Genomic DNA, 25,980 nt, shown 5'->3' with positions numbered 1-25,980 from the left:
GTCACTCCTGCTCCGCTTGCTAAMGGTACTTGCAGGGTAACTAACGTTATTTCCTCCTCCTACACTTTCCTTTTCCTGAAGCCATCAGATAACCGTTTGCCTGTTCTCGCCATGCACTCTGTAACTACCGTTTCCCAACCGGCCGCCTTCTCTTTCCGTTTTCACGTGCCTTTCGTTTTGGGGAATGCCGGGAGGGGGCTTGATTTAGAGATTTTTCCCCTTTTTTACCCTAAAATCTGTGTTTCCGGTGACTTGCTCTTTTGCAAATAGCATGTAGGAGAAGGCTGACCACAGGATCCTTAAAAACTTACCAGAATAAAAATAAAAATAAAAAAAAATAAATAAAAAAAGCCAGGAGATGCATTAAGAAATCTCATTTATGAGARATTTCTCCTCTGATATTGCAAACTTGTAAGGATTTTTTCACTGCAGTTGAAAAACAGGAATCTGAGGAGCACACTAACAGTTGTATTTTATCATCATCTTTAATAACATATGTGCAGCACTTTGCATTAAGTTAATCTTCAGCATTTGAACCAAATAACGGTGATTTTGCAGGTGTAAAATTTGCCTCTATGTACTTTCTGCAGTTAATACACTAGAAATATGTGGAATGTAGAATATAGTGGAATCCCATACGTTACTTAGCTTCTGGACACAATTAGCAAATATTGTAGCAATCCTATGAAGATTCATAGTGTTTAAGATCATACAGTCTTTGCATTTGATAAAGTCTTTCAAAATGAGAAAGAGAAAAAAGGAAGATGGGAAAAAATATGAGGCAAAGTAATATAAATGTTGATGTTCAACTTTGAGATTACCTCTGGGAATGAAGTGTCATCTCTTGAAAACCTCATGAGATCAATAAAATTATGCAGTCTTGAATATCTTAGATGAAACATTTTAGGAAAAAAAAGTGCAAAAGAAACCTCTGGCCTTTAAAATATCTTTAAAGGTAATTTAAAAGATTGAATACAAAAATATATTATCCCTGAAACTGAGATCACTTGAGTGCATGTGTGACTATTTTAGAATTCCATTTCAGAATGTAGGATTTTTTCTTCTTTAATYAAAAGAAAATCAACATAATATTACGTATGTTTTTTTTCAAAGAAATGAGATTTCACAGAAAGGTAAATTGTAAATTTAAGCATAACTTCCTCAAAAATTCATTTTCTATCCTGTACTAGTCAATGTAATTTAATGTTTTTTCCTGCAATTTTTTTTCCACTGTTTATAAATTTGTTAAGTGTTAGTATGTGGTACAGACTCAGTTTCCTCATAGCTTTTATGGATTTAATTACATTTTGGGGCTTAATTTGCTTAGAAAAATCCTAGTTTCCACGCTTACGGAAACTGAAGAAAATCAATCTTCAGCAGTTTCTACACCCTTGTCCGAACTACTGTGGTGTACAAATTAGACTTCTTAAAACCATGCTGAGGCTTWAGTCTGTTGCTTTTTATTATCTTCACCATATAGTAGCGTATAGCTATTTATACTACAAGATATGCATACGTAAAAGCAGCTTTTGCGAGTACGTTTGAGTAGAACTTGAGCGTATTTTTGGAAGCAAAATATCGGGAACCTTGCATGTGAAAGCCAGGGCCCTAATTTCAGATCTGTCTTTGCTTTAATTCTTGAGTGGCAGAGGAAAACCTGCTACGGTTTGCTTGAGGCTCTCGCAGTGTGTAAAAATGAAATGTAAATGCAAACTTTACCCCCTTTGAAATGCTCAGTTGAGTTTTTCCCTTCGCCTTCCCCGTCTGCTGGGAAACCAGAAAATTTTATATCACCTTACTAAATTCCTAGGGTTTTCAATGAACTGGATGGTTCAGGTGAAGCCCGGTTTCCGTGAAAACTTTGTGGGCTTTTTAAAGTTGGTCTGAATATTGGGTGTATCTTTTCTCCAAGTAGGAAACGGCTGCCTGCTGTGGTAATTTTGGCACTTGGTGGTGCCAAGGTCGCCCCGTCTCCCCCACGTGTGCTATGCTGCCCGGAGCTGCAGRGATGAAGATCTTCCATCGTGGTCTTCCTCCGGGGTCGGAGACTTTGCTAAAGCCAGTGTAGGCTTTTCTGAGCAGAAGCCACCGTTCCCGGGGAGGAAGAGCGCAGCCGAGATCTTCGCCTGCGGGCGCTCGGCTTTCTCGTGTGCCCGGCGTCCCCCCGATCGCGCCGGCCGCCAGCGCGCCTTTCTAGGGCCCAGCGGCCCTATTCGGACCTTACTATGGGTTTGCCAGTCTTATTACTCGACGTACGGTATATCCTTTTATTTTTGTCTAGCGTTATCATTCTTCTGCCGTGGAAATCCCTTTGGTGCACGCTTTAATTATTATTATTCTTTTTTTTCCCTTATTCTTCAACTGCTCGGTCTCTGGCTGGGCTGTACGCTGAAATTCAGCTTCTGGGGAGCGATTCAAAGTGACAAAATGTCAGAGGTTTTGCTTCCGTCGAAAAAATATTGCTTAAGCTATCGCTTACTGGCAGCGTTATGATAGATGAACGTTAGAACGACCCCGTGCCGCAAAGATGTGTCGTCTGCTCTGAGCACGGCATAACAAATTCCCAAATTCTTTAAGAATACGTGGTGTTCCTTTATCCGAAAGGATGAAATTCCTTCATCCCTGCACGCGGAGCGGCTACTCGCGTGTTTATTGTGTATTTGTAGAGACCAGCAGTCGGCAAAGAATCGGAGCAGAGCTCGTTTGCCTGGTAGGCTCGGGAGCGGATTCTTTTGCGGTTTGCATCTATATAACTCAATTAAATGGCATTAGGATAGATTTACATCAGCTGAATTCTCAGCCTGGAGTACAGAAGTCATTCTTCATTATGACGGTTTTACAAGTGATCTTTTTTCTTTATGTAATTTTCTTTATTAGTCTTTTTTCCCCTGAGTGGTTTTTTTAAGCTTGTCTTGCTTCGTAGTAAAATCTACCTGTAAAAGAGTCCAGAAAAGGAATCTTCCGTATTTTTGAATTAGTCTGAAAGTCTCTGAATAATTAGTGGTCTACTGAAAAGTATCCCCAGTGCACCATCTACATGCTCCGGCTTGTATAAGCTTCCCAGTTCAGTTCTAAGGACGCCAACTGTGCAAATTCTGTAATTTGTTTCCCACGCAATGGGAATAGCATGTGGCTTTCTGTTGGCAAATGCTTGGCTGCTGTTTGTGCCTGGGTCTGGAAAATACTGAGTACTACGTGAGGCTAATTATTGCTAATAATAACCTCTTAGGTAATCTTCTATAAAATGAGGAATGAAAAAAAAAAAAGAAAAAGACAACTATGAAAAGTTCCATGGTGAATATTACTGATGCTTTAAGGAAATTATTTTTAATGTGCCTTGAGGAAAGAAGGATGAAATTCTGAGTAGCAGCTAATGTAACAGTCATATATCGGTCAGAAAGCCCCAGTTTAGAAGAAACCTTTGATTTTTGCTTAGTATAAAGAGTAGACAGGAGAAGCTGCCTGCTGTGTTTTGCAAGTAAAATATATATATTATCCAAAACATGAATATTCATATATTTTACTGGTAAAGAAGCATAGGTACATATTTGGGTAGATGAGTTAATTTTGTGGAAGTAGTTGTGCATTCGTGTGTGTCCCTGTGTACAAATACTGCTGTCTCACGCACAGGGGAAGGGGGCTATACATTGCACAGCAGAGCATGTTTTGAGGAGAAAATTGTTGCACGATCCTTTAACATTCCCTGATGCAATTAGRTTTTTAAATAGTTCCCCCAAAGATCCATAGGCAGGAAATCCTCTGGGAACTCAATTTACCTACCTCTGTGGGATGATAAGGCTTAAGCTGACCCTGCTGGGGTTCAGCTGTTCAGTTCCCAGCAAGTCTAGTTATTTTGAAGCGGATGCGCAAACCACTAAACTATCTTTTCCAGCGTAATTAATTCATAACTCTTACCCGTAAATAGGCTGGCAAAGCTCTTGGTTGCTTTGCTTGGCCTGGGCCATAGATGTGTCTGTCGACTTTGCTGGAGCTGTTTCCACAACAGAAAATCTATGGGTTTTGTTTTCCTTGCAAAGCTTTTCTTTCGGACAGACGTTTAAATTAATAGCCGCAAACGAAGGCGACTTTGCTTACAGACCCCCGGGAGAGATGAGCCGTCGAGACCAACACTGGGCAGCTGGATTGCTTTTTTTAGCAAATCTTGCATGCAAATGCATCTCGAGGCAGAGCTCTTTGTCCGTGCAAAGCACAATCCAAACTGCAAAGGGGCTTTCACAGAGGTGTACGCTGGGGCATGGGGATGAGAGGATCGTATAATCTACGTTTTCCTACCGTGACAGGTGGAAGGACCAGAACCGGCCACTTCCTTAGCCGCAGTCAACTTTCCACCTTGCAGTTTCTTYCCAGCCTCTTCTCAGACTCCGAATACTGTCCTGAAAGCTTTGCTTTGCCTCTAAAAAGGCACCTGATGGAGTCAGGCTGAAAACTAAAAATAAAAGAAATACCTGGTRTTGGGACTGCAGGAGCTGGTGAAGAGCTACTGAGGCTTTTCTCTAGTCTCACCCGAATTAATTCGGCCGCTCCTCCAGCATATCCCATTGAATCTGCTGTTGCACTGGAAGCAGTTTAATGGTACATGGGTATCGCACAGGCTATATTTTTACTCTGACAATAAGATGAAAAATATTTTAGCACATGCTTGCATTTAATGTGCTGTCGGGAGCTCCTTCTCCGTAGCTCTAGGCTTTGCTGTGAGCAGGACGGGTTTTCCCTGACCTAGGGCTCATCTTGGGGCACTAGCGCYGGAGCCCACAGGAAAACTTGCAAAGCACCACGCTGCCTGGCTGGCTATTGCCACTCAGCAGCTTTTTTAAATAGTTCTGAAATGGATTTGGCAAATTCCTTTGAATTCATTTCAATTATTGCAGTTCAGAAAAAATAAATGCATCTTCTGTTCACAACTTCATTTTTGTCATGAGTGGCATGCTACGAGGACAGCGTAGTTCTAACCGACGCTATCCGGAGCAGTGGTTTCCTTATGCCCTTTTTCCAGCATGCCCTGTAAGTTGTCTGCTGAACTTATTTCTCCTCAAATCTAACCTTTCTTCTCATTTTCAATAAGTTCTGCATCCGTTGCAATCTCCACTGAGCTGGTTCAGTAGTGAACGTTTGTGATAACCTTCAGAAAATGAAAGGCAAACCTGCAAGTTTTCAGGAAAAAAAGATTTTAGAAAAAAATCTAAAAAAATTTAGATTCTGCCTTGATTCAGTATGCCAAYAGCAGCTTTTTATTAGTCTAAATGTATATATAATATGTGTATAAAAATATATATTTATTATTGTAATTATAGTATACAACTGCATCTTACACTTACAAGTACACATAAGCATTTATATAGGTGTCTTTCCAAATGATGGAAAACCAGTAATAGGATTGGAGGATGAGACTGTTTAATATTAAAATTTTCCAATCTGGGAGGCATGAAGATTTTTGCAGTAGTGAACAGGATTCTTGTGAGGCTCTGGGTTAACTTAGACTAAGGGATGATTCTTGTCCTAAGTAAGTTTATRGATTTAAATGGGTCAGAGGGGCAAGGGTGGGAATGGAAAAGGGAACACAGAAACATGAAGTGTTCTCTTCTGGATCAAGCAGTGGACTTGAAATACCTGCCCTGGATTAATAGCCAAGTTTTTTTGCTTTCTAGTTCAGAGTATTATCTATTGTTGGATCAAGCCTGAAAGCTTCTTAGGCAGAAAATACTGAAGGAAGGAAAAAGAAAAAAGTTTTCTTAATCAGGGCATGACTGTGCGCTGGTGGGAAGAAGGCAAACGCAACGCTGACTCTCTCCAGCGAGGCATTGCCACCAAGGTAAGGGACTACTAATGCTGTTAGCAGATCCTCCGCTGGAAATCCGTGTGCATTTGTGGCCTCTCCCGTATGCAAGAAAAATGAATTCAAGCAGGAACAGGTGCCGAAAAGGCCTTGCTGGGATGTTGGAGGGATGCAGAGGTGTCTAAAAGAGCTTGGCTGGCCCAGCCTGGCGGAGCCAAAGCTGCCGTGGATACGATTGCTCTATAAATATCCCGAGGGGGCATGCCTCGGCGAGGAAAAGGAGCTCTTTAAAACCGATGAACAAATGCTGGCAGAACAAATGGGTACGAATTAGCTAGGAGTAAAGTTAAACTGCAAATTAGGGGAAAGGCGTCGTAAAAGCTTTAGCAGTTCAGGAAGCGGTGAGCCCTTTCGTGCGGCACGGATGCCGGAGCACCGGCGAGGGCTCGGCCCCGCCAGCTCTGCTCGCTGAGACCGTTCAGTGGCTCCTTCGAGATTGTTTAAAATGAAAAATCCCTGCCAAAGCCTGGCTTGCGTCCCTGTATTTTGATGAAACTGCCGAGAAAGTATGAATGATGTTTAATAGACTGTTTATTTCTCTGTTTACTTTTCTGACAACAATAATAATAAAAAAAATCTTGCGCTTTGCAAAGCAAAATAYGTCTGAATTTCAGACACAATCTATTTGCATTACTTAGAGCTTTTTGAACCATCTGAAGCCTTTCTTTGCTCCACAGAGCTGATGGATCCAACCACAGCAAGTCTGTTAACTCTATAAAAATCTGAGCAATTGGAGTATCCGCCCTTGGGGCCCTTTCTTGTGAGGCTGTGGCTCCTGTTACAGGATACACACTATTCAAAAAAAAWTTTTTTTTCCATTTTTTCCCCAAGCAAACGCAGTTACTAAATTCTAGAAACCTCAAACTCTAGCAAATATCAGGTAGAAAGCCTTTTTTATAGGTAGCCCCGCTGTTTCTCTTTGCAGGCCTAATGGTTATTACTTACATAACTGAGAGACTGATAGCACCACCTAATTTTAAACTGTAATTGAAGCCTATTAGTTTGTGATCACTAATCAAAGTGAAAGTTGTATTTTTGTTGATTTTATTACTCGTTCCACTTTGTCTACATTAGTTACAAGCATAATGTAATTGGCATTCAGCTTTGCCAATTTTTGGTGATACAGAGGTGTTCCCAAGAGATGCTGTTGGCACTAAAATTGAGATTTCTCATCCCGGTTTGATGGGTTGGCCTTGCAGCCACAGGATGGGTTTTTAATACTTTGCTTTTCTCAGTGCAAAATTTTTATATTGGTTTTATAGGCAGGGGGTGATGTAAACATTGAAGTGCCTCRTGTTGCTTGATATTTAATTACGAAAGCATCCACTGGACGATTAGCAGGCGTCGAGCGTGGTCAGCACGGCAGCAGACCTGCCAGTCTTTTCCCTTGGTCTAGACGTCAAGGCTGCTTGGCACTTGTCTGGCCAGGGTGGGATAATCTAGGAGCTTCTGGACCAAAAGTTTTTATGAAGGGAGAAACTCTTACCTAAAAATCAGTGTTTGCACGTTCCCTTTTTTCRGMTGATAAATGCCTATTTGGGTAGCTSACGGAGAAGGGGTTGGGATGGACCTGGCCACGGAGGCGGCTTGCCTCGGGGGCTGGGGGGAAGGCAGGGCTCCAGCCCAGACCGCAGGGCTGACGGTGGCAATTCGAGCAAGTCTTTGAACTCTGATAATTCTGCTTAAGCATCATTTCTGTTTGACGTATTGCTTTGTAGAAAAGGGTTTTTTTTTAGATTTATTGCATTCTTTAAGCCATCTCTATTCCCTGGCATTGCTTCAAAAGGGAAGACTATGTCTCCTCTGTGCTTTTCTCTTCTTTATTGTTAAACTGAAATAATTTTAATTTTTATCTATTGTACAAAAGTTCATAGACTGGAAGTAAGCACTAAATTAATTGCTGAGAGTCTGCTGCCTCACGCCGTGGTTTCTCTTAGTACCTCCTTTAATTAAGGAGTGAGTGGGAGGGCAGCAGCAAGGAGAGGGAGGTGCATTAGAAAAGTCATTCTGGGCCAAAATGAAGAAATCCTCTCTGTCGACAGTGGCCAAAACTGAGTGTCTGAGGAGGAGTGTAGGAATGTAAGTGAGGATGTATATTTTTGATGAGTATTTTAGTTCTTTGCCTTGAGGAGTAGTAGATTATTTTATCCGGTGATGAAGTCAAGTCTTCAGCGCTGGGGCATTTTTGCTGATCCGCTTCCTCAAGAGACCTCTGACAAGAAAAGAGTTGGAAAACTGAGCTGTTTGCATGGAAATAGGTTACCAGTCTGGCTGGTTGAATATTTGTTTTGACCTGTTCTGCTGATACTCTTTCATGGCGACGTTTAAGGGTAACGAGAATCCCAGCGGTCAGTGTTCAGAGGGCTTTGGAGAAGGCGTGAAAGCTTGCTTTGAAACTCTCCGGCGCTCCCAGATTCATTTTTTTTTCTTTTCCATCCCCCAATATAGTATTTTCTGTAAAACTGAAGATGATTATTTTTAGAGGGAGGGAAGGCAGGAGAACGCAGCAAAATAAAATAACCGATTTTTTTTTTGTGGTCATCTTTATCATATTTTAAACGAATGAGAAAAACATCATAAAAATGTATTTGTAGTTGATTCCTTTAAGAGACTCAGAGCTCCATCATTTAAGAGGTGGCGATCCAGAGATACCTTTACCTAAGGTGGCTATCTGCGTTAAAAAATGACTGGTGCCGGACAGCAGAATGGTTAAGTAAGTCCATTTTTTTGCCTTGTTTGGACCAGAGCACTCTAGACTGAGATGAGAAACACCCGAAGGAAAAGGCAGGGCTTGAATTAGATTTTTCTTCTGTCTTTTCTGTGCTGGTAGGCCACCATGCCTCTTCTCTTTTAATTTATCAGATCCTGGTGCCAGATTATCTCTCTGCCAGCTTTTAGAAGCTCCGCTTAGTTGTCAGCAGCTTGTCTGCTAATAGGCACAACTGTTCCCCATCACTCGTGTGTGAGCAAAGCATCTGGAGATGCGGAAATTTAGAGGAAATATCACTGGCTGAGCCCGACAGAGAAAACCCATGCAGATTCGGAGAATGAACTGCCAAACTATAAATATTTACACAGTAAATGCGTGTGCTTGCGGGTAAATGAAGTGCTTATAAGCCATATGAGCAATCCTCCAAACCTGTCTTGTGTTTTAGTATAGAAAATACGGTATGAGTGTGTGYTTGGATAGAAATAGCCAAACTGCTTAAAGGAATTTGGTGCCTTACTGCATTTTGGTGGAAACTAGGCACATTCAAAGATTGTTTTTTCTGATTGCAGTTGTGCTGTTCTGTTTTTTTTTCTTCTGGGAACACAATATTTTGCCCTTGTCGTTTCTGCAGCCGTGAACAGATGATTGCTTGGTAAACTTGTTTTTATTTCTGTTTCTAAATAATGAAACTGTGTGTTCTACCTGAACTCTTTACCCCATTATTTTGTTTGAACAAGTGCTAAACTGTAGAGCTAACCAGAAAATTATATTTATTAAACAGTACAATTCTGCAAATTATTTTTATAATGTTTGGTGTTTAAATGACTTTAATTAGATTTCATTCTGATTTTAATACTCCTACTGCATGCATAAAGTAGGTGGGCTGAGTATTCAGCTTCTGTAGGAGTTTTGGTGAGGTACCTCTGTCCATCTATTCACAATTTTCAATGGCTGTTTTCAAATCGATCCATTTTTGTTCAGTACAACATGCAGACCTGGTAACCACTTGCTTTTTYAGTTTTATTTCATGCTTCCTCTGTGAATCTTATTTCATAAGAAGTATTGCTAAGCACTGCAAWTCATTTCACTGCTTCATATTTAATGATTATCATGTAAGTRCATCTTGGGTCTTGTCTGCACAAGAACTGAGGCGTAATTCAATAGAGGTTTACATTTAAGGACCTGGCTACCTAGGGAAGTTCATTCGTGTTTTAGTAGGAGGTGAATTTTAAGACAGAATTGCTRTTCCTCAGCAATGTCTTATATGGGTTGTTTTATTTTGGAATAAGAACTTCTTGTTGCAAACTCATTTTGGGAACTGAGAAGTTAGTGTTTCTCAAATATATACACACATCGCTTCCTCTGTGAAGGGTTGGAAATTTGGTCCCAAAGTAGATGTTGCAAGAGAATTCTTTCGTGATAGAAATGTTTTGGCGTCTGTTTTAGTTCCAGTTTGATCTTGCATTCTTGGCAGCTCCTGTAACTGAGGGTCTGCCCGCAGAATGGTTTAATGCCCTTCAGCTGAGGGATTTAGTCTGTGAATAAATGGAAGGTGTGAATTTAATGAAGGGTTTCCTTTGCACAGGCATACCTTCAGACCCAATAAGCCGCAATACTCATTTAACAAATTTTGATCCTTTCAAGCTGAGATGGGGCTTGGTCGGATCTGGGTTCTGCTGGTACGGTAACGTCACCAAAAGCTGTGATGTTTTGCAGCATTGGTGCAGAGTTGTAGTATGGATTGTTCGTAATGAAAGAGGAAGCGCTTTTGCCAAAATCGCTGATTTGCTGAAGGAACTACGGATCATATCAGCARCTACGCTCTTTATCAGTACCTTTAACGGTGTGCTGTAATTATAGCTGGTATTGCCAGATGCCTCCTGCATTTTGCACAGATGCCCCCACTGCTCTCTCTGGATACAGCAGCAAAGGCTCCTACGTCCTCCAGAGCTTGCAGTTTCGGCAGGAGCAGCCTTTGAATGCTGTGGAACATCAGGACCTCCCGAGGGTACCCAATAGCTGCTTTTTTACTTAATATCTGTGCTTAGYTAAGGTGGAGTGAGGGTGTGAAATGGTATTCTGACATGGGCTCTGAGAGAAGCAGATTAACTTCTTGGCTTGAATTCATACTTGCCGACGATGAAGAGCTGTTCTAACCAGCAGGACCCTGATGCTGGACTTGCTATCTTTCTTCTTCTCACACATGCATTCCTACTTCCCTGGGCAAAGGTGCTCAACTTTTGATCCAAGATTAGATCCTGCAACAAAGTTCCATTATCACAAAAAGACTTTTAATACTTCTGGTTTTAGTTTCTTGGAAAATGAAAACAACAGCAAAAATTTCCATGAAGCAGCATTTAAGTCAAAGCTGTCAGATCCCTGTGCCTCTACAGACAGCAAAGCGTTTGAAATAATCTCCCCAAGAGACTCAGGTATCACTAGGGGAAATTAGACTATTGAGACCAGAGGGTTTTTTTTTCTTCTCCATTTTTTTTTCTTCTCCATTTTTTTTTCCATAGATGCTCAGAAAACTTCATATTGGGCTAGCACTTAGCAAACACATGTGACATTTGAGGCACCCAGAAGACAAAGCCAACAAGAGCAGCATTTCCATGTCAATATTAAAAAGATCTTGCAAGTTCATTTCTATTTTCAGATGATATCTGTTGCGTGAACTCTGAGATTCGGGCCGTAGCCTTGCATCGTTCTGAGGGGGCAGTGAGCAGTGAGTTCTTGGGATTTTTTTTTTTAATAGGTTTTCATAGAAGCTTTGTAGAGTTTTGCCCATTCCCATCCGATGATTAAGGGCGGACGGCAGCTGCGGAGGGATTTCTCGGCGGTGCCGTGCTGTACGGACATTCTGCTGCTGGTGGCCCTTGCGAGCAGGAGGCAGAGCTGGCTGGCTGGAAGGGGAGAAGAGCGTCCCGGCCCCGTTTGCGTATCGGTGCTCACTTACTACTCCGGGCCCTCGCAGTGCAAAATTGAAAATATCAGCAAATAAATGCAGGACAGTTTAATCTGGAAATATAAGTGATCTGACTTAGTTTTGTTCCATTTAGGTTAACTTTTTGAAGGAAAGTTGTTCTGCACTAATTGGTTTTGAGTGGAAAGTACCAGTTTATTCTTCCTGTCAATTCCTATTAGACCAGATTTTTTTTTTTATTATTGTGTGTCTGTCTCTCTCACTTTTTTTTTTGTTGTTTTTTAAAAAAGAATGATGCACTAAAATAAAAAGAATCATGTTACCTCATTCATATCTTCGGCCTCCTTTTGGCAAAAACTCTTCCTATTCCCAAAAGCCAGGACCAAAACTACCGTTGTTTCAACTTCTAAAGCATTTGAAAGGATCGCAGTTATTAAAATAAATAAATTTACACAAGCGGAGGTCATTATACCTTAAAAGTGGGGGGAAGTAATGCTGACTTGGTGTCTTAATTGGTTTCCAAGCTAAAATTAATAGTGTGTGGAATCCCTCTTAGCAACATGACTCAGAACTATTTATTTTTCAACTGCTCTTTTAACTCCAGCTGAGATTGATGGGCATGTTATCTTAGCATTTGGGAGATGCGAGCAGTATTGGAATGACAAACATTTCTTGACAGCTTTAGAAAGATGGATGATGTGATACCCCTACAACAGGTTTGGATGTTTGTGCTTTCTAACGAGGCTTTACGAGACTGGTGCTTCACTTTCAGCCTTAATGAAGGCGGGGGGGAAAGGTGAGACCTCTGCGTTGGATTGAGATGTCCTCACAGCTTGACTCCTGAGTATGCAGGATCRTCGTCCAGCCTTTGACTAAGAGGAGCATAATGATGCTGAACCTCATTTAATGGTCCCAGTTTGTGCGTTAGGTTTAAGAAAAGAACAACATGGCTACTAGACTTTGCCTGCAGTTGCTAATTGATTAAATATATCTTAGATATCTTGTTACTGTCTATGGCAAGTCTATACACTGTGCATAAAAACGTGGCTCTGTGAAGAGAGAGCCCTTAAAAAAGCTAATTTCGTTTGGATGAAATACTCAGACTTGAGTAGAAACTGTRTATAGTTCTGTGAACTTTTCTATGTCTTTGAATTAGCAGAGCTGCGATAATTTTCCAAAGGAGGAGAGAATGCATTTGTGTCGCATATGTAGCCTATACAGCATATATAACTTGCTTTTCTTGATCACYTTTCACAAACCTTTTCCATGCAGACTGCAGACCTTTGGTTGAAAAMCACTGTTCATAGAATTGCATCATATTGCTTTAGCTGTAGACTTTTTGGAGGTTTTGTACCCATTTTATTAAATTCCAGAGCAGAGATGCAGCTTTCTCTTGTGGTCTGTGAAATTCATAAGAAATATACATATATATTATTATAAAATTGATAGCGTTCTGTTAAGTTCTCTGCAGATAGGATAGTTATTTGACTTCATTTGCTTTATTGCCGAGCTRTTTTGAAAAGTAAAACCAGTGTCACAAAATGAAGCTCCAATATTGCACTCGTAAAGGTGCCTTTGATATCATCTTTCAACATTTAAAGCTTTTCAGAATACAAGAAATTAGGCTCTTCTTGGCACCGGGAGTTGCTTGGTGGACTAAAGCACCAGGAGAACGTTCTCTTGCCACTGTTTAGTTTGAATCATGGACCCCCCCCTGCACATATTTGTTGCTCTTTTTTTCCAGAAATCTGAATGACAGGAAAAAAAATGAACGAATTTTTATTGTAAAGGGGAAACTCATAAACTATCTACTATAGGTTCAGTAGATTCCCTCCATAGGCCATATGTAAAAATGTGACTCAGAACCCTTAATGATAATCCACTCTCAAATATTTTAAAGGAATAGATCTTGTAGAACAATTTTGTTAATGTTATGAGGTTAGAGCYGCTGCTAAATGCGGTATATCTGTCCTAGGACCATGCTGTTTGTCTGAGGCTTGCTAATAAATGTTTGTTCTGTTTTACACCCTTATTTACACTTGTGCTTTTTACTGGTTGTATTACAGCATTCCCAAACTGGATCTCTCACTCTCTCTCTCTTCTTTTCTTTTCTTCTTTTCTTTCTTTCTTTTCTTTCTTTTTTTTTTTAACTGTTGGTGAGCTTGAGGTATTTAGGCTAAAAAGAACTGCAGATTTTTCTTTTGCCAAATATGGAAGGACAAATTATTTTTTTCACAGATTTCAACAACTTAAGCAAAACTGATCCATTTTAAATCTCTGAAATGAAAAGGTGTTTTGAGTTAGTAGGTAACGTGCGGGCAACTAAGTAACCTGTCTGTAGCCAAAAGGAGGAGAGCCTGCTGCTCTGCGTAGGGTGYTGTGGTTAGTAGAAATAAGGATCTTGAGTCTCAGTCAGGCATTTGAGAAGCTCCTGCCTCCTCCTGCTCTGAACTGCTATGTGGTGAGCTGTGTTTCCTGGTGGACTTCAGATTTCCTCCTTAACTCCAGCACTTGTGTTCAGCAGCAGAAATCCTTCCCCAAGAGTTCCCAAGTGACAACTTTATTCCACCACAGGAATTTGTCTAAGCCATCTTCAGTATCGGATTTTATCTGCAGTACTGCTCAAAGCAGCTGCACGGTGTCCAGAGGACCTGGCCTCATGTATTTTAGGACATAGAGTAACTTAAACCAGAGACTGACCTTGTGCAATTCCTATCTTCAGCAAAGAGACGGTTATTTGAAGTTTTGTTTGTTTTCTAAATTACACATTGCACTTATGGCATGCTGGCCTCCTGACAAATATGATTTAATGCAAAGCAATCTCTTTGAGAAAATGGCTTTGCAAAATGATTCGGAGTATATTTGGGTAGTCATAAAGGTGGTATTATTTTCTTTTCAACTCTAATAGTTTTTCCTAAAATATATTGGAATAAAATAGTTTGAGTAGTGGAAAACATGTACCTCTGCATCTGCCATCATTAAAATCCTGCGTACGTAGGCAGCTGATTATGGGGTGATCCAGGTCCAAATGTTGGAAGTTTGAATTGTGTATGTATAAGCTACGATTTCCCTCATTATTCCAGGAAAACACAATGTATAGAGATGAATGTGGTTTTGCTACCTTCTTTGTAGGAGTCTGCATGTTGAGGGCAGTTTATGCCCMAAAATGGAGAGACATGCTGTTGCGTTGCTGTTTCTGCTCAGTCCCCACCAGCCGGGCGCACCAGCTCAGCTGCGTTGTCCCTTATGTGGAAGGAGCCAAATCACAGCTTCACCATTCCCTCTCCGGTGCTTGTGTGCAGGATGAGCTGATGCAGTGAAGCAGATAATGATTCAGGCAGAAAAGATCCAGGAGAAAATACAAAAGATTTTTTTTTCGGCCAGATCAGGTCTTTCTGTGGCTGCAGTTACTTACGTCAGCAGCAGGGAAGGGRACGAGGTGTTTACCTAATCTGRGTGCACCCCTGCCCCATGAAATGTRTTGCAGCACTTTGCATCTCAAGGTGAAGAGGAAGAGCGCAACGGTGGCGAAGTCCACGTCCAAAGTGAGGGATTGGCAAGCTGTTTGATGCGATGGGTTCTGCAGTGCTGGAAGTTGCTCCTTGTGGTTCAAGGAGCCCAAATGAGTGGGTGGTCGAGCCAGAGTGCCATGTGGGTCCTGGAAGAAGACTTGAAGCATGGAGCATTTGCTTGTGGACACCTTCGTTGTGTACTAATTGTAAAGGTCTCAGTGGTAAATATGTCGTATTATGAGAAGTCTTTGGGTGCTAGCCAGAAAGCGAAATTTCTTCCCGTGAAAGCTCTTGTGACTTCTCCGAGAAGTGGTTTACATCAGGTAAGAGTCTGYCTGCCCCACCAGATTTACATTTCACAGGGAGCTGCAGCTGAGCTCTCTAAGGCCRCAGGAATATGCTGCTTAGGTGGCTCCTGGTGTCAGCCCTTTTCAAGATTAAACAGTTTAAAAAGGACGATGTGGTTTTCAGTTGTTACTTTAGTTACAACRTCTTCTTAACACAGTGTATTTTGCTGTGGGAAGAGCTGGGCTTTCTGGTGTTTCCCTGGGAGCCTGCCTCATACTTACTGAATCAGCTTCACGTGATTTTCCCCGTTTCAGGTCTCAGACATCTTGTKCTTTTAGAGCAGTGAAATGGAAGAGTTTTCATTTCTGGGAGTGCTGGTGCTGGACATTCTTTTTAAGAGAAATATGAGAGAAATTTTGCATGTAGAAGTACATCGTTTTGTACAAATGCCCCATTATTTCTTTCAAGTTACTCATGCAGCTAAAGACCAAATGTAGTCCTTAATTGTCTTTCCCTAACTTCCTTAATGCCCTGCTTATTGCAATGTGGACAGATACCCAAGCTCGTTATTTTTACCCGGGCACCTCGATGACCTGTCATCAGGAGTTACTGGCTTTGACTTTCAGGACGCATCTGTCCYGCTTGCGTTGGCGTTGATCCTTCATCATCACAGCAGGCCTCAAAGATGGAGCAGTGGTAAGGAGGACTTTGTGGTGGTGATGTGTCACTTCGACACTCTTAAGTGTTAACGTAGTCATGCACTTCTGAAACTCCGTGTGCTGGCATTTCTGCTGTCACTAGAGGATATGGTGTGACCAAAGYGGTGATGCATCACACTGCAAGAGTTTAATGCCTGTACTTGTTTTGGTGGTCCGTCTAGCAAACATGTTTTGGATCAGGCTACCCGAGTACTTTATTTTGCCCTTTTGGAAGTATGTCTTAGTTTTTTTGGTGGTGGATGTCACTGAGAATCCTTAGCAAGTCCTGTGGTTATAAGCAGTCAGGGAGAAAGTAAAACGTCCTTTCTTGAATGTGTAAAAGCTGAGCCTGCGCTGCACGTTGTTAATCTCACAGGACAGGTGAAGGGTTAATGGAAGACTGAATTTTTGCATTCTCAATCCTTCAAATATCTTTCTGAAGTGACAGATCTCAACCTTTTTTAAGTAATAACCTCTTCCTCTCTTCACTGCATAGCAATGGGATTCTAAACGCTGGATAATATGAAGAATGTGGTTTTAGTGGGAGCTTTTAAACAAAAACAAAGGAGAACTCAACTCACAGCAGCTGCTTTACCTACAAGGTCTTTCTCCAGTTTTCTGGGACATGACAGGTTTGGGTTTAGCTACTCTTTTCTATTGGTAAGTAACATTGTTCAGGCTTGCATCAATCTCATTTTTAATTGGAATCTTCTTTGAAATGGAAAATATTAAAGCAGATCTATAGCTAGCCTGAGAACTGCAGAGCCAGAGGGTTTTCAGATACTGCCTTGAAAAAAGAAAAAGAAAAAAGCCATTTCTAATCCTTAAAATATTTGCCTTGCTTTATTTTCATATCTTGAAGACAAACAGGTGCTGTGTGCCCTTTATGATTCTCAAATATACAATCTCCAAGCCAGCAATCTCTAAAGCCTTCTCTTGTTTGTACAATTAGGGTGGGATTTTCAGAATCACTCAGTATTGGTCTGTCCGTGCTCTCATTGAAGTCAAACTGCCATTGACTTTGGTGAGAATAGTGTTAGATCAGTCCATGAGTGCTTTTGAAAATCCTTCCCTTTGCCTTTTTTTTTTAATCACATCTGTGTACAATTGAATAAAAAGACCTTTGTAATATACTTTAATTATTCTTTGTTGTCTTCATATAAAAGTGATTGAAAGGAAACAAGAAGAAAAACTATAATAATAATCTTGACTTTGATCTTATTTACCATAAATTACATGCTTTTTCTTTTTTTACTTTTATGTGATTATGTATTATTTTATCACAATACAAGATAAATTACAAAAACACAAAGAGTAGAAATTAGTAGATYGTACAGAGAAGAAGAGAACGTGCCAAGGAAGGAACAAGTATCTTTGTAGCCTGATGCGTTTCCAGTTTTCATTATGGCAAATTTCCTTTGAATACATGAGAAAATTGAGAAACTTTGTGAACGGGCTGGTACTCAAATTTGATCAATTGAGAAGCCCCATAGACCAGCTATAGGAATGCTCTTCCTGACGGAGGGTGCAGATTATTGGCCRCGTATCCAAACTCCGCTCTGCCAACCTGCCTCTGCGGTCTCCACTTAAGTATTTCAATAAAATTTCTGACTAACTATTTGCTCTTGGCCAAGACCAGCAACCCCAGCAGGATCAGAGCTCCCATAGCACAGGGGAAATGACCAAACCCCCAAAGCATCTTAYTCAAGCAGAGCAAGCGTATGCAAGGCCTGTCCTGTGTGTCCTGGTTTCACCCTAGCTTCAGACATTCAGTGAAACGTCAAAGTCGGGAGTCGTTATACAGGGAATTATTTATGTTGTGTTAAAAATGTTTGCTTGGGTCTGTAGTGAGAGACTTTAGCTCAGAGGCTTTGACTGTTGCCAATAGCCAGCTCCGTAGCTTGGCTCTCCCTTGGCGCTCCAGCTCRTCTCCACCTCCCGAGTTTGGTGCAGGGCCCTAAGACTTTGGAGAGAAAGAAGGGCATCCATGGGACAGTTCTGCTCACCTYGACACTTCGGGGCTGTTCAGATGTTATCTCTCGGTGGTAAATACACAGGGAGCCGAGGGCAGAACCACGCCTCGCTTACGCACCATGGTTAAGTCTCTAATGTTAAGTGGGATGACTCTAAGCCCACCTGCTTGCACGGAAACCTGATCTGCTGCTTTTTAATTGCAATTTAGCCGTAAGTGGTTTGCAGGCTGTAAACCCTGCAGATCTGGGATGCAACAYGAGAGCACGTAATTTTGACTCCTGAGGATCAGGCTGAACTTTTTTTGCCCAAAAAAGTGGCTTGGGTTGTTGGCTGGGGTGATACTGCCTCCAAGGAGGCTGCTGCCGCAGAGCGCTCTGAGCTCTGCTGGCCTGCGGGAGTCGTTTTTGCAATGAGAAGATCTCCAAGTCACCCYGAATTAAATTGTCTTTTAATAGCAGGGGTTATGTTCTGCCTTTAGACTTAGGGGATTATTGGTTCTGTTGTAAATACGTGTTTAGCGTTAGAGTAAAACGTTATGTCAATACTTGGAAAACCAGTTGCCTATTTCAGCCTGCTGCTGTTTCCACCATGTGTCGCAGATTAGAGCTGGCCCTGGACGTGGTCCAGGCTGGTCTTTGTTACCTTCTAAATCCAAAGTGGGATACGAGGAAAACTTATTAGYGTAAGCGCGGGTGATCTCTCCGATAAACCGCGTGACGTGCTGCTGCTCCGCGCGCGCTCTGCTTGCGTTTCCGCATCGGCAGGAGCAGAGGTAGTGCACTGTCGCGATTCAGGAGCTAAAATCGTTCCCGCGGAAATGATCACGGGAGGCAAACGCAGCCCATGTTCAAGGCTTGCCATCCGTTCGGGCTGGCCCCGTTAAGCGCAAATAGTCAGGCCGCTTCGTGTGAAACCTTGATAGGTGGTGTCTGTATTTAACTGGAAAGCAAGTCCTCCGTGATGATACAGCCAGAACGAGGGGGTGTCCCACGCTGCAGGTGGACCATAAATGCGAGTCTCTGAATTTCCAGCATAACATAATGCTACATGCATCTGCAAGATGAGGTTTGGGGAATCTTGGCTTAGTCTATATGTAATTATTAATATGTGTGTGTTGCAGTAAAGTACGTGTGTGTCGGAGGAAGCCTGAATGCCRAGCTGCCTTCTGTGTCTGCTGCACACAACGCTTTTATTTTAAGGGATGCGTCGCTTCTTCCGTTTTCTAGCTCCCCTTTTCTCCCCCAAATTGGCATAACAAAAAATTTGATGGGAAAACCTGTYAGGAGTTTAGTTCCGAATGCCYTTATGTTGTTTCTGCAGTTATTTTWTTTGGGAATACATTGCCTAAGCCCTGTTGCTGTAAGCTGCCTTACGTCTGCACCCCCTTGGACACGAACATGTACTATGAAGTATACTCAATTTTATAGGTGCAATTTTGAAAAAAAAAAGAGGGGGAAGAAACTTTCTCTGTCACCTTCTCCCAGCTTTGGATGCTTTTCCTTGCCTTGCAGTTTTTTGGCTAGTTTCTCCGGCAGAAAGATTTCACACCTTTCAGGGCAAAGGATGCTCCCGCGGCCTGGGGGAGCACGGAGGGGTGAGCTGAGCTGCCTCCCCAGCAGCTAACGACTCTGGGACCCCGGATCCCTTAGATGGGCTCACGCTTAGCTGCCATTGCCAGGGGATAAGCTGGGAGAAAGGAAACAAAGAAACAATAAAAAAGGAAAYGGAGCCGAAGAAGTTGAGGGGAAGAAAAGATGATTGTAGCAGTAATGTGACGGTTAATCTAAGAATGGTTAGATGTTCAAGGTATAACTACTGTATGTTAACTAGATGAGAGTTACACAGAGAGTCTGATCAGGCTGCCAGAGACGTAAACCACAAAGTACTGGCTGACCTGATTTATTTTTTTCCCCAACGTCATGTTTTAAATGTCAGCGCATAGAGATTACACTTTAGGGTAGGGGCTTGTGAAAGCCCTGGCCAAGTTCTGACACTCGGGGCTTTCAGATGCCGTGGATTTAACCCTCTGTCTGTCCTTTTGATGGCTAGCTTCCCAAATGTCTAGGGAAGATAATATTCTACCTCGTCAAGCTGAACTGATGCCTTCAGACTTCCTGAGAAAAAAGCCTCTTGGGACCTACTAAAATATTTATTTATCCAGGATTCATCTTACTGAATTTACTGTTCGCTAAAACAGGCGGTACTGTGCTGGCCTGGCACGAGATAATATGTTTGAGTTCACTCTTTCATTCCTGTGGAATGATACTTGAGATGCACATTTCTATCATTTTTTTTTTCTAGAATATCAGGGGAAAATAATTTCAAGTGGGGAGAGAATTTTGCTGAACWTCTGGGAACAAAATGTGAGAAGTTTTGATAAATGGCATCTTGCTGACATGTAATTGCGACCAGCGCAGTGAAAGAGTCTGGGGCATTGGAAATAAAAGGGTTTTTCTTAACTGCAGTTCAATCAGATATGTAATTTAATTGCAAACAGTTGACAGTAATAGATTATTCAGATTGTCATTTGGATTAAAAAAAAAAAAAAAAGCAAAGAAGTTCAGATTTCAGTCATACAGTAATCTTAATTTCGTTAGCAGCCCTGTCTGTATAATACAGAGGCTGACGTTGTTTGACGGCTTAACTCAGCGGAGAAGTTTCCTGTTCAAAATACATATTATATTCGGGGGTTAACAACATTGTGGTAAATACATGCAAGTATTTCATACACTGATTAGTATTGCCAGGTAATGCCAAAAATTCAATTGCATAAGTTTCAATTCTTTCAAAGGTGTTGTGTCCAACTGTTCTTCGTTTCAGTTGTTTTATATTTGAGATGCATTGGGTTGAAAACCTACGCATCATTTTGACAGTATCCATTGCACACTGACTACCTTTAATATTTAAGACTGAGAATCTCCTCACATGCACAAATTTAAACTGGAAGCAAACTCACAGCAGTCAGATTTTCACAAACAAAAAAAGCAAAATCGGGTCTTTTTTAAAAAAAAGAATAGACAAAATATTTTCAGGAGAAGAAAAGGATTTCAGCTCTGTAGAGTTTTCCCTTGGATTGCTCTATTGCTCTGATGTCAAATGAAATTCTTTCTTCATTTAACGTAATTGTCTCTGAAACGTAGCAGTGAAACGAACCGTTAGCAAACGCTGAGCTGTCGGAAGCAGTCAGTGGCGGCGGACCCGAGCGGAGCGCTCGCTCTCTCCGGAGCGTAGGTACTCACCGCGACGCTGCAAAGAGCCTCTGCAAAACACCCGGCGCTGAAAAGACAGCGTTGTACCGATACAAAACCAAACGGGAACTGCCCGTGCGGTTCCTGCCYCACGCGCGGTCCGTGCTTTGCTTTCCTTGCCTGGGACTGTCGAAAACTGCAGTCACGGAGAGTGAGACGTATCAAAGAGCTCTTTCTCTTTCTGAAGTCCTTTCTGGCTCCCATGAGGTGTCCCTGGGCGCTGGCTGAGCAGCCTGAAGACTTGGCTTCTCCACTACAGTTAGTAAGGCCAGAAGACTTTCAGAGTGGGTAGGAACTGGAAATAGGTAGGAAATTTTTGCAGTTTTTTGCAGCAGGTTTACCAAGAGGAGAACATCTGATTGCTGCGAAGCGCCCAGTGTGGTCCCGAGCAAGAAATCGTAGCAAATCGTGCGTGAGCTGGTAATTAGAAACTGCATTGACATTTTTAATTCTYGTGCGTCTGTGTTTTTTGAGTGTTTAACTCTGCAGCCCGTGAAGCAACCCGGCAAAGCGCGGAAATCCCTGCATGCTGGACCGTGTTGGTCTGCTGACATGTCGCAGACAAACTCGGGACTCCCGATATTCAGCTGCAGGAAAAGAAAACCGGGAATTGCCKGCTAATCTGTGTCGGCCAGCCACCAGAGGGGGATGAGACATCCCCTTTCCCGGGGGTTTGGCAACTGCTGGCCGGCGGCGAAGGAGCGCGGCTTCGAGGGTCCTGGCTTCGGTGGGCAGCGACGGTGAGCTCGTCGCAGGCTTCCCCTCGCCGCTGCCCCCTGCATCTTGTCTACGCTTTTCCTCGTCGCCTGCCTTGCTCTTACTCCTTTAGCAAGTTTGGACAGTTTCCTAAGCACGGCAAAATGTGAAGGTGATTCCCGCTGCGGAATTTGTGGCTTTTAGAGCATARCGTTAGCAAGTTTTGTTTAAACGGAGAAAACTTAGGACATGCACGCACGTGCACTCCCTCCCTTAAACACGTGGGGTTTTCTTACCGCCTGATTCCTGGGAATGGATAAAACTGTCGGGAGTAAGTAACTCAAGGTGGGCTTCCGCGGTTAAAAATGTCACCGCAAATAGTAGGTGGTGTGGGCTCCGTCAGGCAGGATGAGCCGGGGGGTGTCTCGTCCATGCYGTCTGTGCCTGCAATACTTCGGAGCAACAGCAGAGGTTCCCAAATTGTTTAACGCTAATTACTTCAGAGTAAGAGTTAGCAGGGCTGGGGTCTGTGATCTCTGCATGGCTGTGAAAGACCTTTCCTTCCCTAGATCTGCAAGGTGGAAACCTTTGTACAGGCGTTGCTGTAGCCAACTGTTTAGTTAAAGCTCATCAGCTTGTTGATGCCTTGCAGAGCGTCATCTCCGGGTCGTTCACCCTCATCTGCTCAGGGCACCTGCTGCTGAAAGCCAGCTTGTCCCTGCCTGTGTCTCGGGCTGTAGGAACAAGGGCCACAGCCAGGTGACGCAGGAGGTGGGTGGGTGTTGGAGCAGGATGTTAGTCGGTGGTAGATGCGGAGGAGCTGTGCTTGGGGACTAGCTACACTGTGGTTAGAGTTGTTAAAGAAAGGTTATGAACGTCAGCGTCAGGCGTGTAAGCAGAGGTGTGTGGCCGCACCAGAGCTGGCTCTCTGTTACCGGCTCTCATCACACCAACAACGGCGCGGGCCTTGGCAGAAGGCTGGTACCCTCCCGACCGCCTCCCTGCGTGCCCAGCCACGCGCAAAGGGGATGGTGTTGAGTTAGCTCGGGTGTATTTAGGTGGCCTCCAGCTGCCCCTTGGATGCGTTAATGGGATGCTTTACTTGCTGSTCGTGCTTTTCTCTCTCTCTAACCCCCAAAAGGTTATACGGGCAAAGGCTATGGTTGTCCCAGCAATCTTTTCTGGTTTACCATATACTGCTTCTGCTCCTGATGTCCCTATGCCCTGCCTCTTCATCTCTGTATGTTTTGTGTTTGGGAGAGTGTGTCTCTGCTCATCTCCTCAAAGAACTTTTTGGATCCTTTCCCCAAATCTGTCTTCAAGCAGTTCATCTTTTCCCCTGCTCTTCTCTGCTTGATCTGACTTGCATCACTGTGGCTGTTGCCTGTTYAGGAAGGCCATGTAGTCTAGTAGCATTTGTGTAGCTCTGAACCCRAATGAATTTTATTCCTCTGGTGCTGCTTGTACAGAAATGCTTGTGTTTAGRTTTATTACAGTCCCATTATTTATTCATGGCAATAATTTTTGTGTGGATGAAAAGACAAATGTATGAAATACTTGGAATTTTGCAGTGTATAAATTAAAAGCAAAATCCATGGATATTGGGGTTTTGCATGGATTTCAGCGATCATTTTTACMTTGCAGTGGGCATGGCAGCCCCATTAGGTAGTGAGGCCAGCAATGTGGCACTGTCTAAATCAGGATGTTTCTTAAATTTGTCTTCTGTTGTGTAAGAGGATACATTAGCTTGCTGAAATCGTGTAAGTTTTATCATATAGGCACCTTATAAATCTTATCTGCCGTTCAACAATACTCAAGGTATTATCAGTCTGATCACTTGAAATTATGATTTGTTATGCCGCTTTTCCTACATATTCACTATAATTTGGATCCTGCCCCAAAACCTCAGATATAGCTTCAATAGAAAATACCCATTCTATAAATACAYAATGCTTTTTCTAGATGCTTTTTATTTTTATTATTATTTTGCACATGTAAAGCTAACTGTTTTTACTGTTTTCTGTATGGAAAACTGCATTCAGCTTTTCCAGGAACATTCTGCAAAAGAAATGATAATGCAAAAGCCTAAAGGAATTCATAGCATGATGATAGTGCTGCCTAAATTTTCCCACAGGCAGTGTTTAAAGTCAAATTGGGTTGTGACATTAAATAAGACCATATGGTGTGTTCATTCCCTGCTGCTAGAGCTRGATGCTCAGAGCAGTTTCAGTAGCATTTTACAAGAATTGATTGATTTTTTGGGTGGGTTATGGGTTCTCAGAAGTTAGATGATCTTGAAAAAATTTATAGCATTTGTAGCATATAGTCTTTTGAATACCAGAAGCACAACATTTGCAAGGTCTGTTTATATTAATATAAAACTGGGGGCAGAGCTAAATGTACATTTRCACACACACTGCATATGTATAAAAGCTGTGTCAAACATGTCAAGAACAGAATATGGAATCAAGCTCTACTAACTTTTGGGGAGTTAGACAAACTAGTTTTGTCCTCCAGGTGATTTCCTTTCTRAGGGAATGCCAAAAATATTAACAGAGACTCTCAAAGCTCAGTAAAAGGAGTTTGCCATTTTAGTTGTGTTTCCGAACCTTCAGAAATAGAGAAGAAAAGCACCTGCAAATGCAGACAGCACATGGCACCGTTTCTGGCAGCCTTTCATTTTGATTCTTCCCCCCCCCCTTTTTTTTCGTTGCAGTTCTTTGAGGTTCCCTTTGATTCCAATATGAACAGGACGAAAAACAGACCGCTGGTGCGAGGACAGATCAGGTAAGGCTCTGTACACCTCCTCTGGCTAATGAGAAATGAGTCTTAATATTCCTTTCATGTGTTTCCAGGCTTCCCTCTCTTTTTCTTTCTGCTTCAGATGAGGGAAAAGAGCAATTTATAGAAAAAAAGGCTCTCAGAGAAATGCATCTGTCTGTGCTCTGGTATTTCATGATGTTTATGACCGTTATATGAGAAGTGTGCGTTATCAGTTGTCCTCTAAAATACTGAATTCCTCGGGAAAGCAAAAGTACAGCTCGTGTCCCGCRTTTCTGCATGGGTAACAAATCCACGTGCCCAGCATGGTAGTGAGTGGTTATATTCCACTCGACTTCTGCATTAGTTTGTAACAGTAAAGCTTCAGCGTTTCACATCTTCAGAGCAAATTCGAGATGATTTAGTAAATCTTTCTGCTAGTCCTATTTATCCATTAGATCACATGTATTCATTTTAATTTCCCAAGAAAAATATTTAGAACTCATCTCCTTTACAGTTTTATAAATGGTCCTACAGAGGTCCYGTTAAAAATCACTTAAGAGACGATCATTCTTCTCTTTTGGCTGTTTCGTAAGGCATCATGTTGTCTTTGCCTTTTCTATGCGTTTATTATAAAGCTGGAATGAAAACGGAAAATGGTGGCACTTAAGAACATAATTTTAAATTTTGTCATTAATTACTTTCTCATCATCCTGTATGTAAATCCAAGAAATTGTCCANAAAAAAAAAAAAAAAAGCCCCCCAAAACTCCCTCTCACTTGCTCTGATTTCCGGATTATATATCAGTTCAGTTTCTCAAAGGCTTGTTTCCAGCTAAAAAAACAAAATGAAAAAGAACATCAACAAAAACTATAACTTAYTTGCAAACTGAAACTGAAGGCCCAATTCATAAATGATTCAACAAACAATTTTAGTATTGCATTTCTACGATTCATGCCAAGGATTATTTATAACAAAATTATGTTTTCCCTTAGGCTTCTGTGAACAGTTGGTCTTATTTATTTCTGTGTTTTATCCATCACCTTTGGAGGACTGAAAAAAACGTGATGGATGAAATTACAAGAAAATTGAGACAAAATAGTAAAGTGAACCCCCGGGGGTAAATTCGGTCTCATTGTAAATAGAGCACTTCAATAAACTTGTTCCGATTTGTTCTCTGAGGTGGTGCTAATTACAGATTCCTGAGTTCAGTGAATTTTGCTTAAAAACATATTTTAGGGACCGCTGWCGTGAGGACATCTGTTGCGCATACAGTAAGTCTGTTTTAACTGTGCGGTTCAGGGGAGCTGCCCTTCT

General features: G+C 42.0%; 1 protein-coding gene across 1 annotated transcript in view; it reads left to right on the top strand.

The window, feature by feature from the left end:
- Positions 1 to 25,980, top strand: part of COX10 (cytochrome c oxidase assembly factor heme A:farnesyltransferase COX10) — a 99,494-nt gene that overhangs the window by 42,332 nt on the left and 31,182 nt on the right. The window contains exon 5 of the mRNA XM_085298313.1: positions 24,620 to 24,690. Within this exon, the coding sequence (XP_085154439.1) occupies positions 24,620 to 24,690 (71 nt within the window). The remainder of the gene's footprint in view (positions 1 to 24,619; positions 24,691 to 25,980) is intronic.

The sequence above is a fragment of the Rhea americana genome, unplaced genomic scaffold (genome assembly GCF_003343005.1).
Source record: "Rhea americana isolate MKP2758 unplaced genomic scaffold, rheAme1 scaffold_138, whole genome shotgun sequence".
Taxonomy (NCBI): Eukaryota; Metazoa; Chordata; class Aves; order Rheiformes; family Rheidae; genus Rhea; species Rhea americana.
Note: the sequence above shows the minus strand (reverse complement) of the source record. Positions and strands in the feature narration are given on the sequence as shown.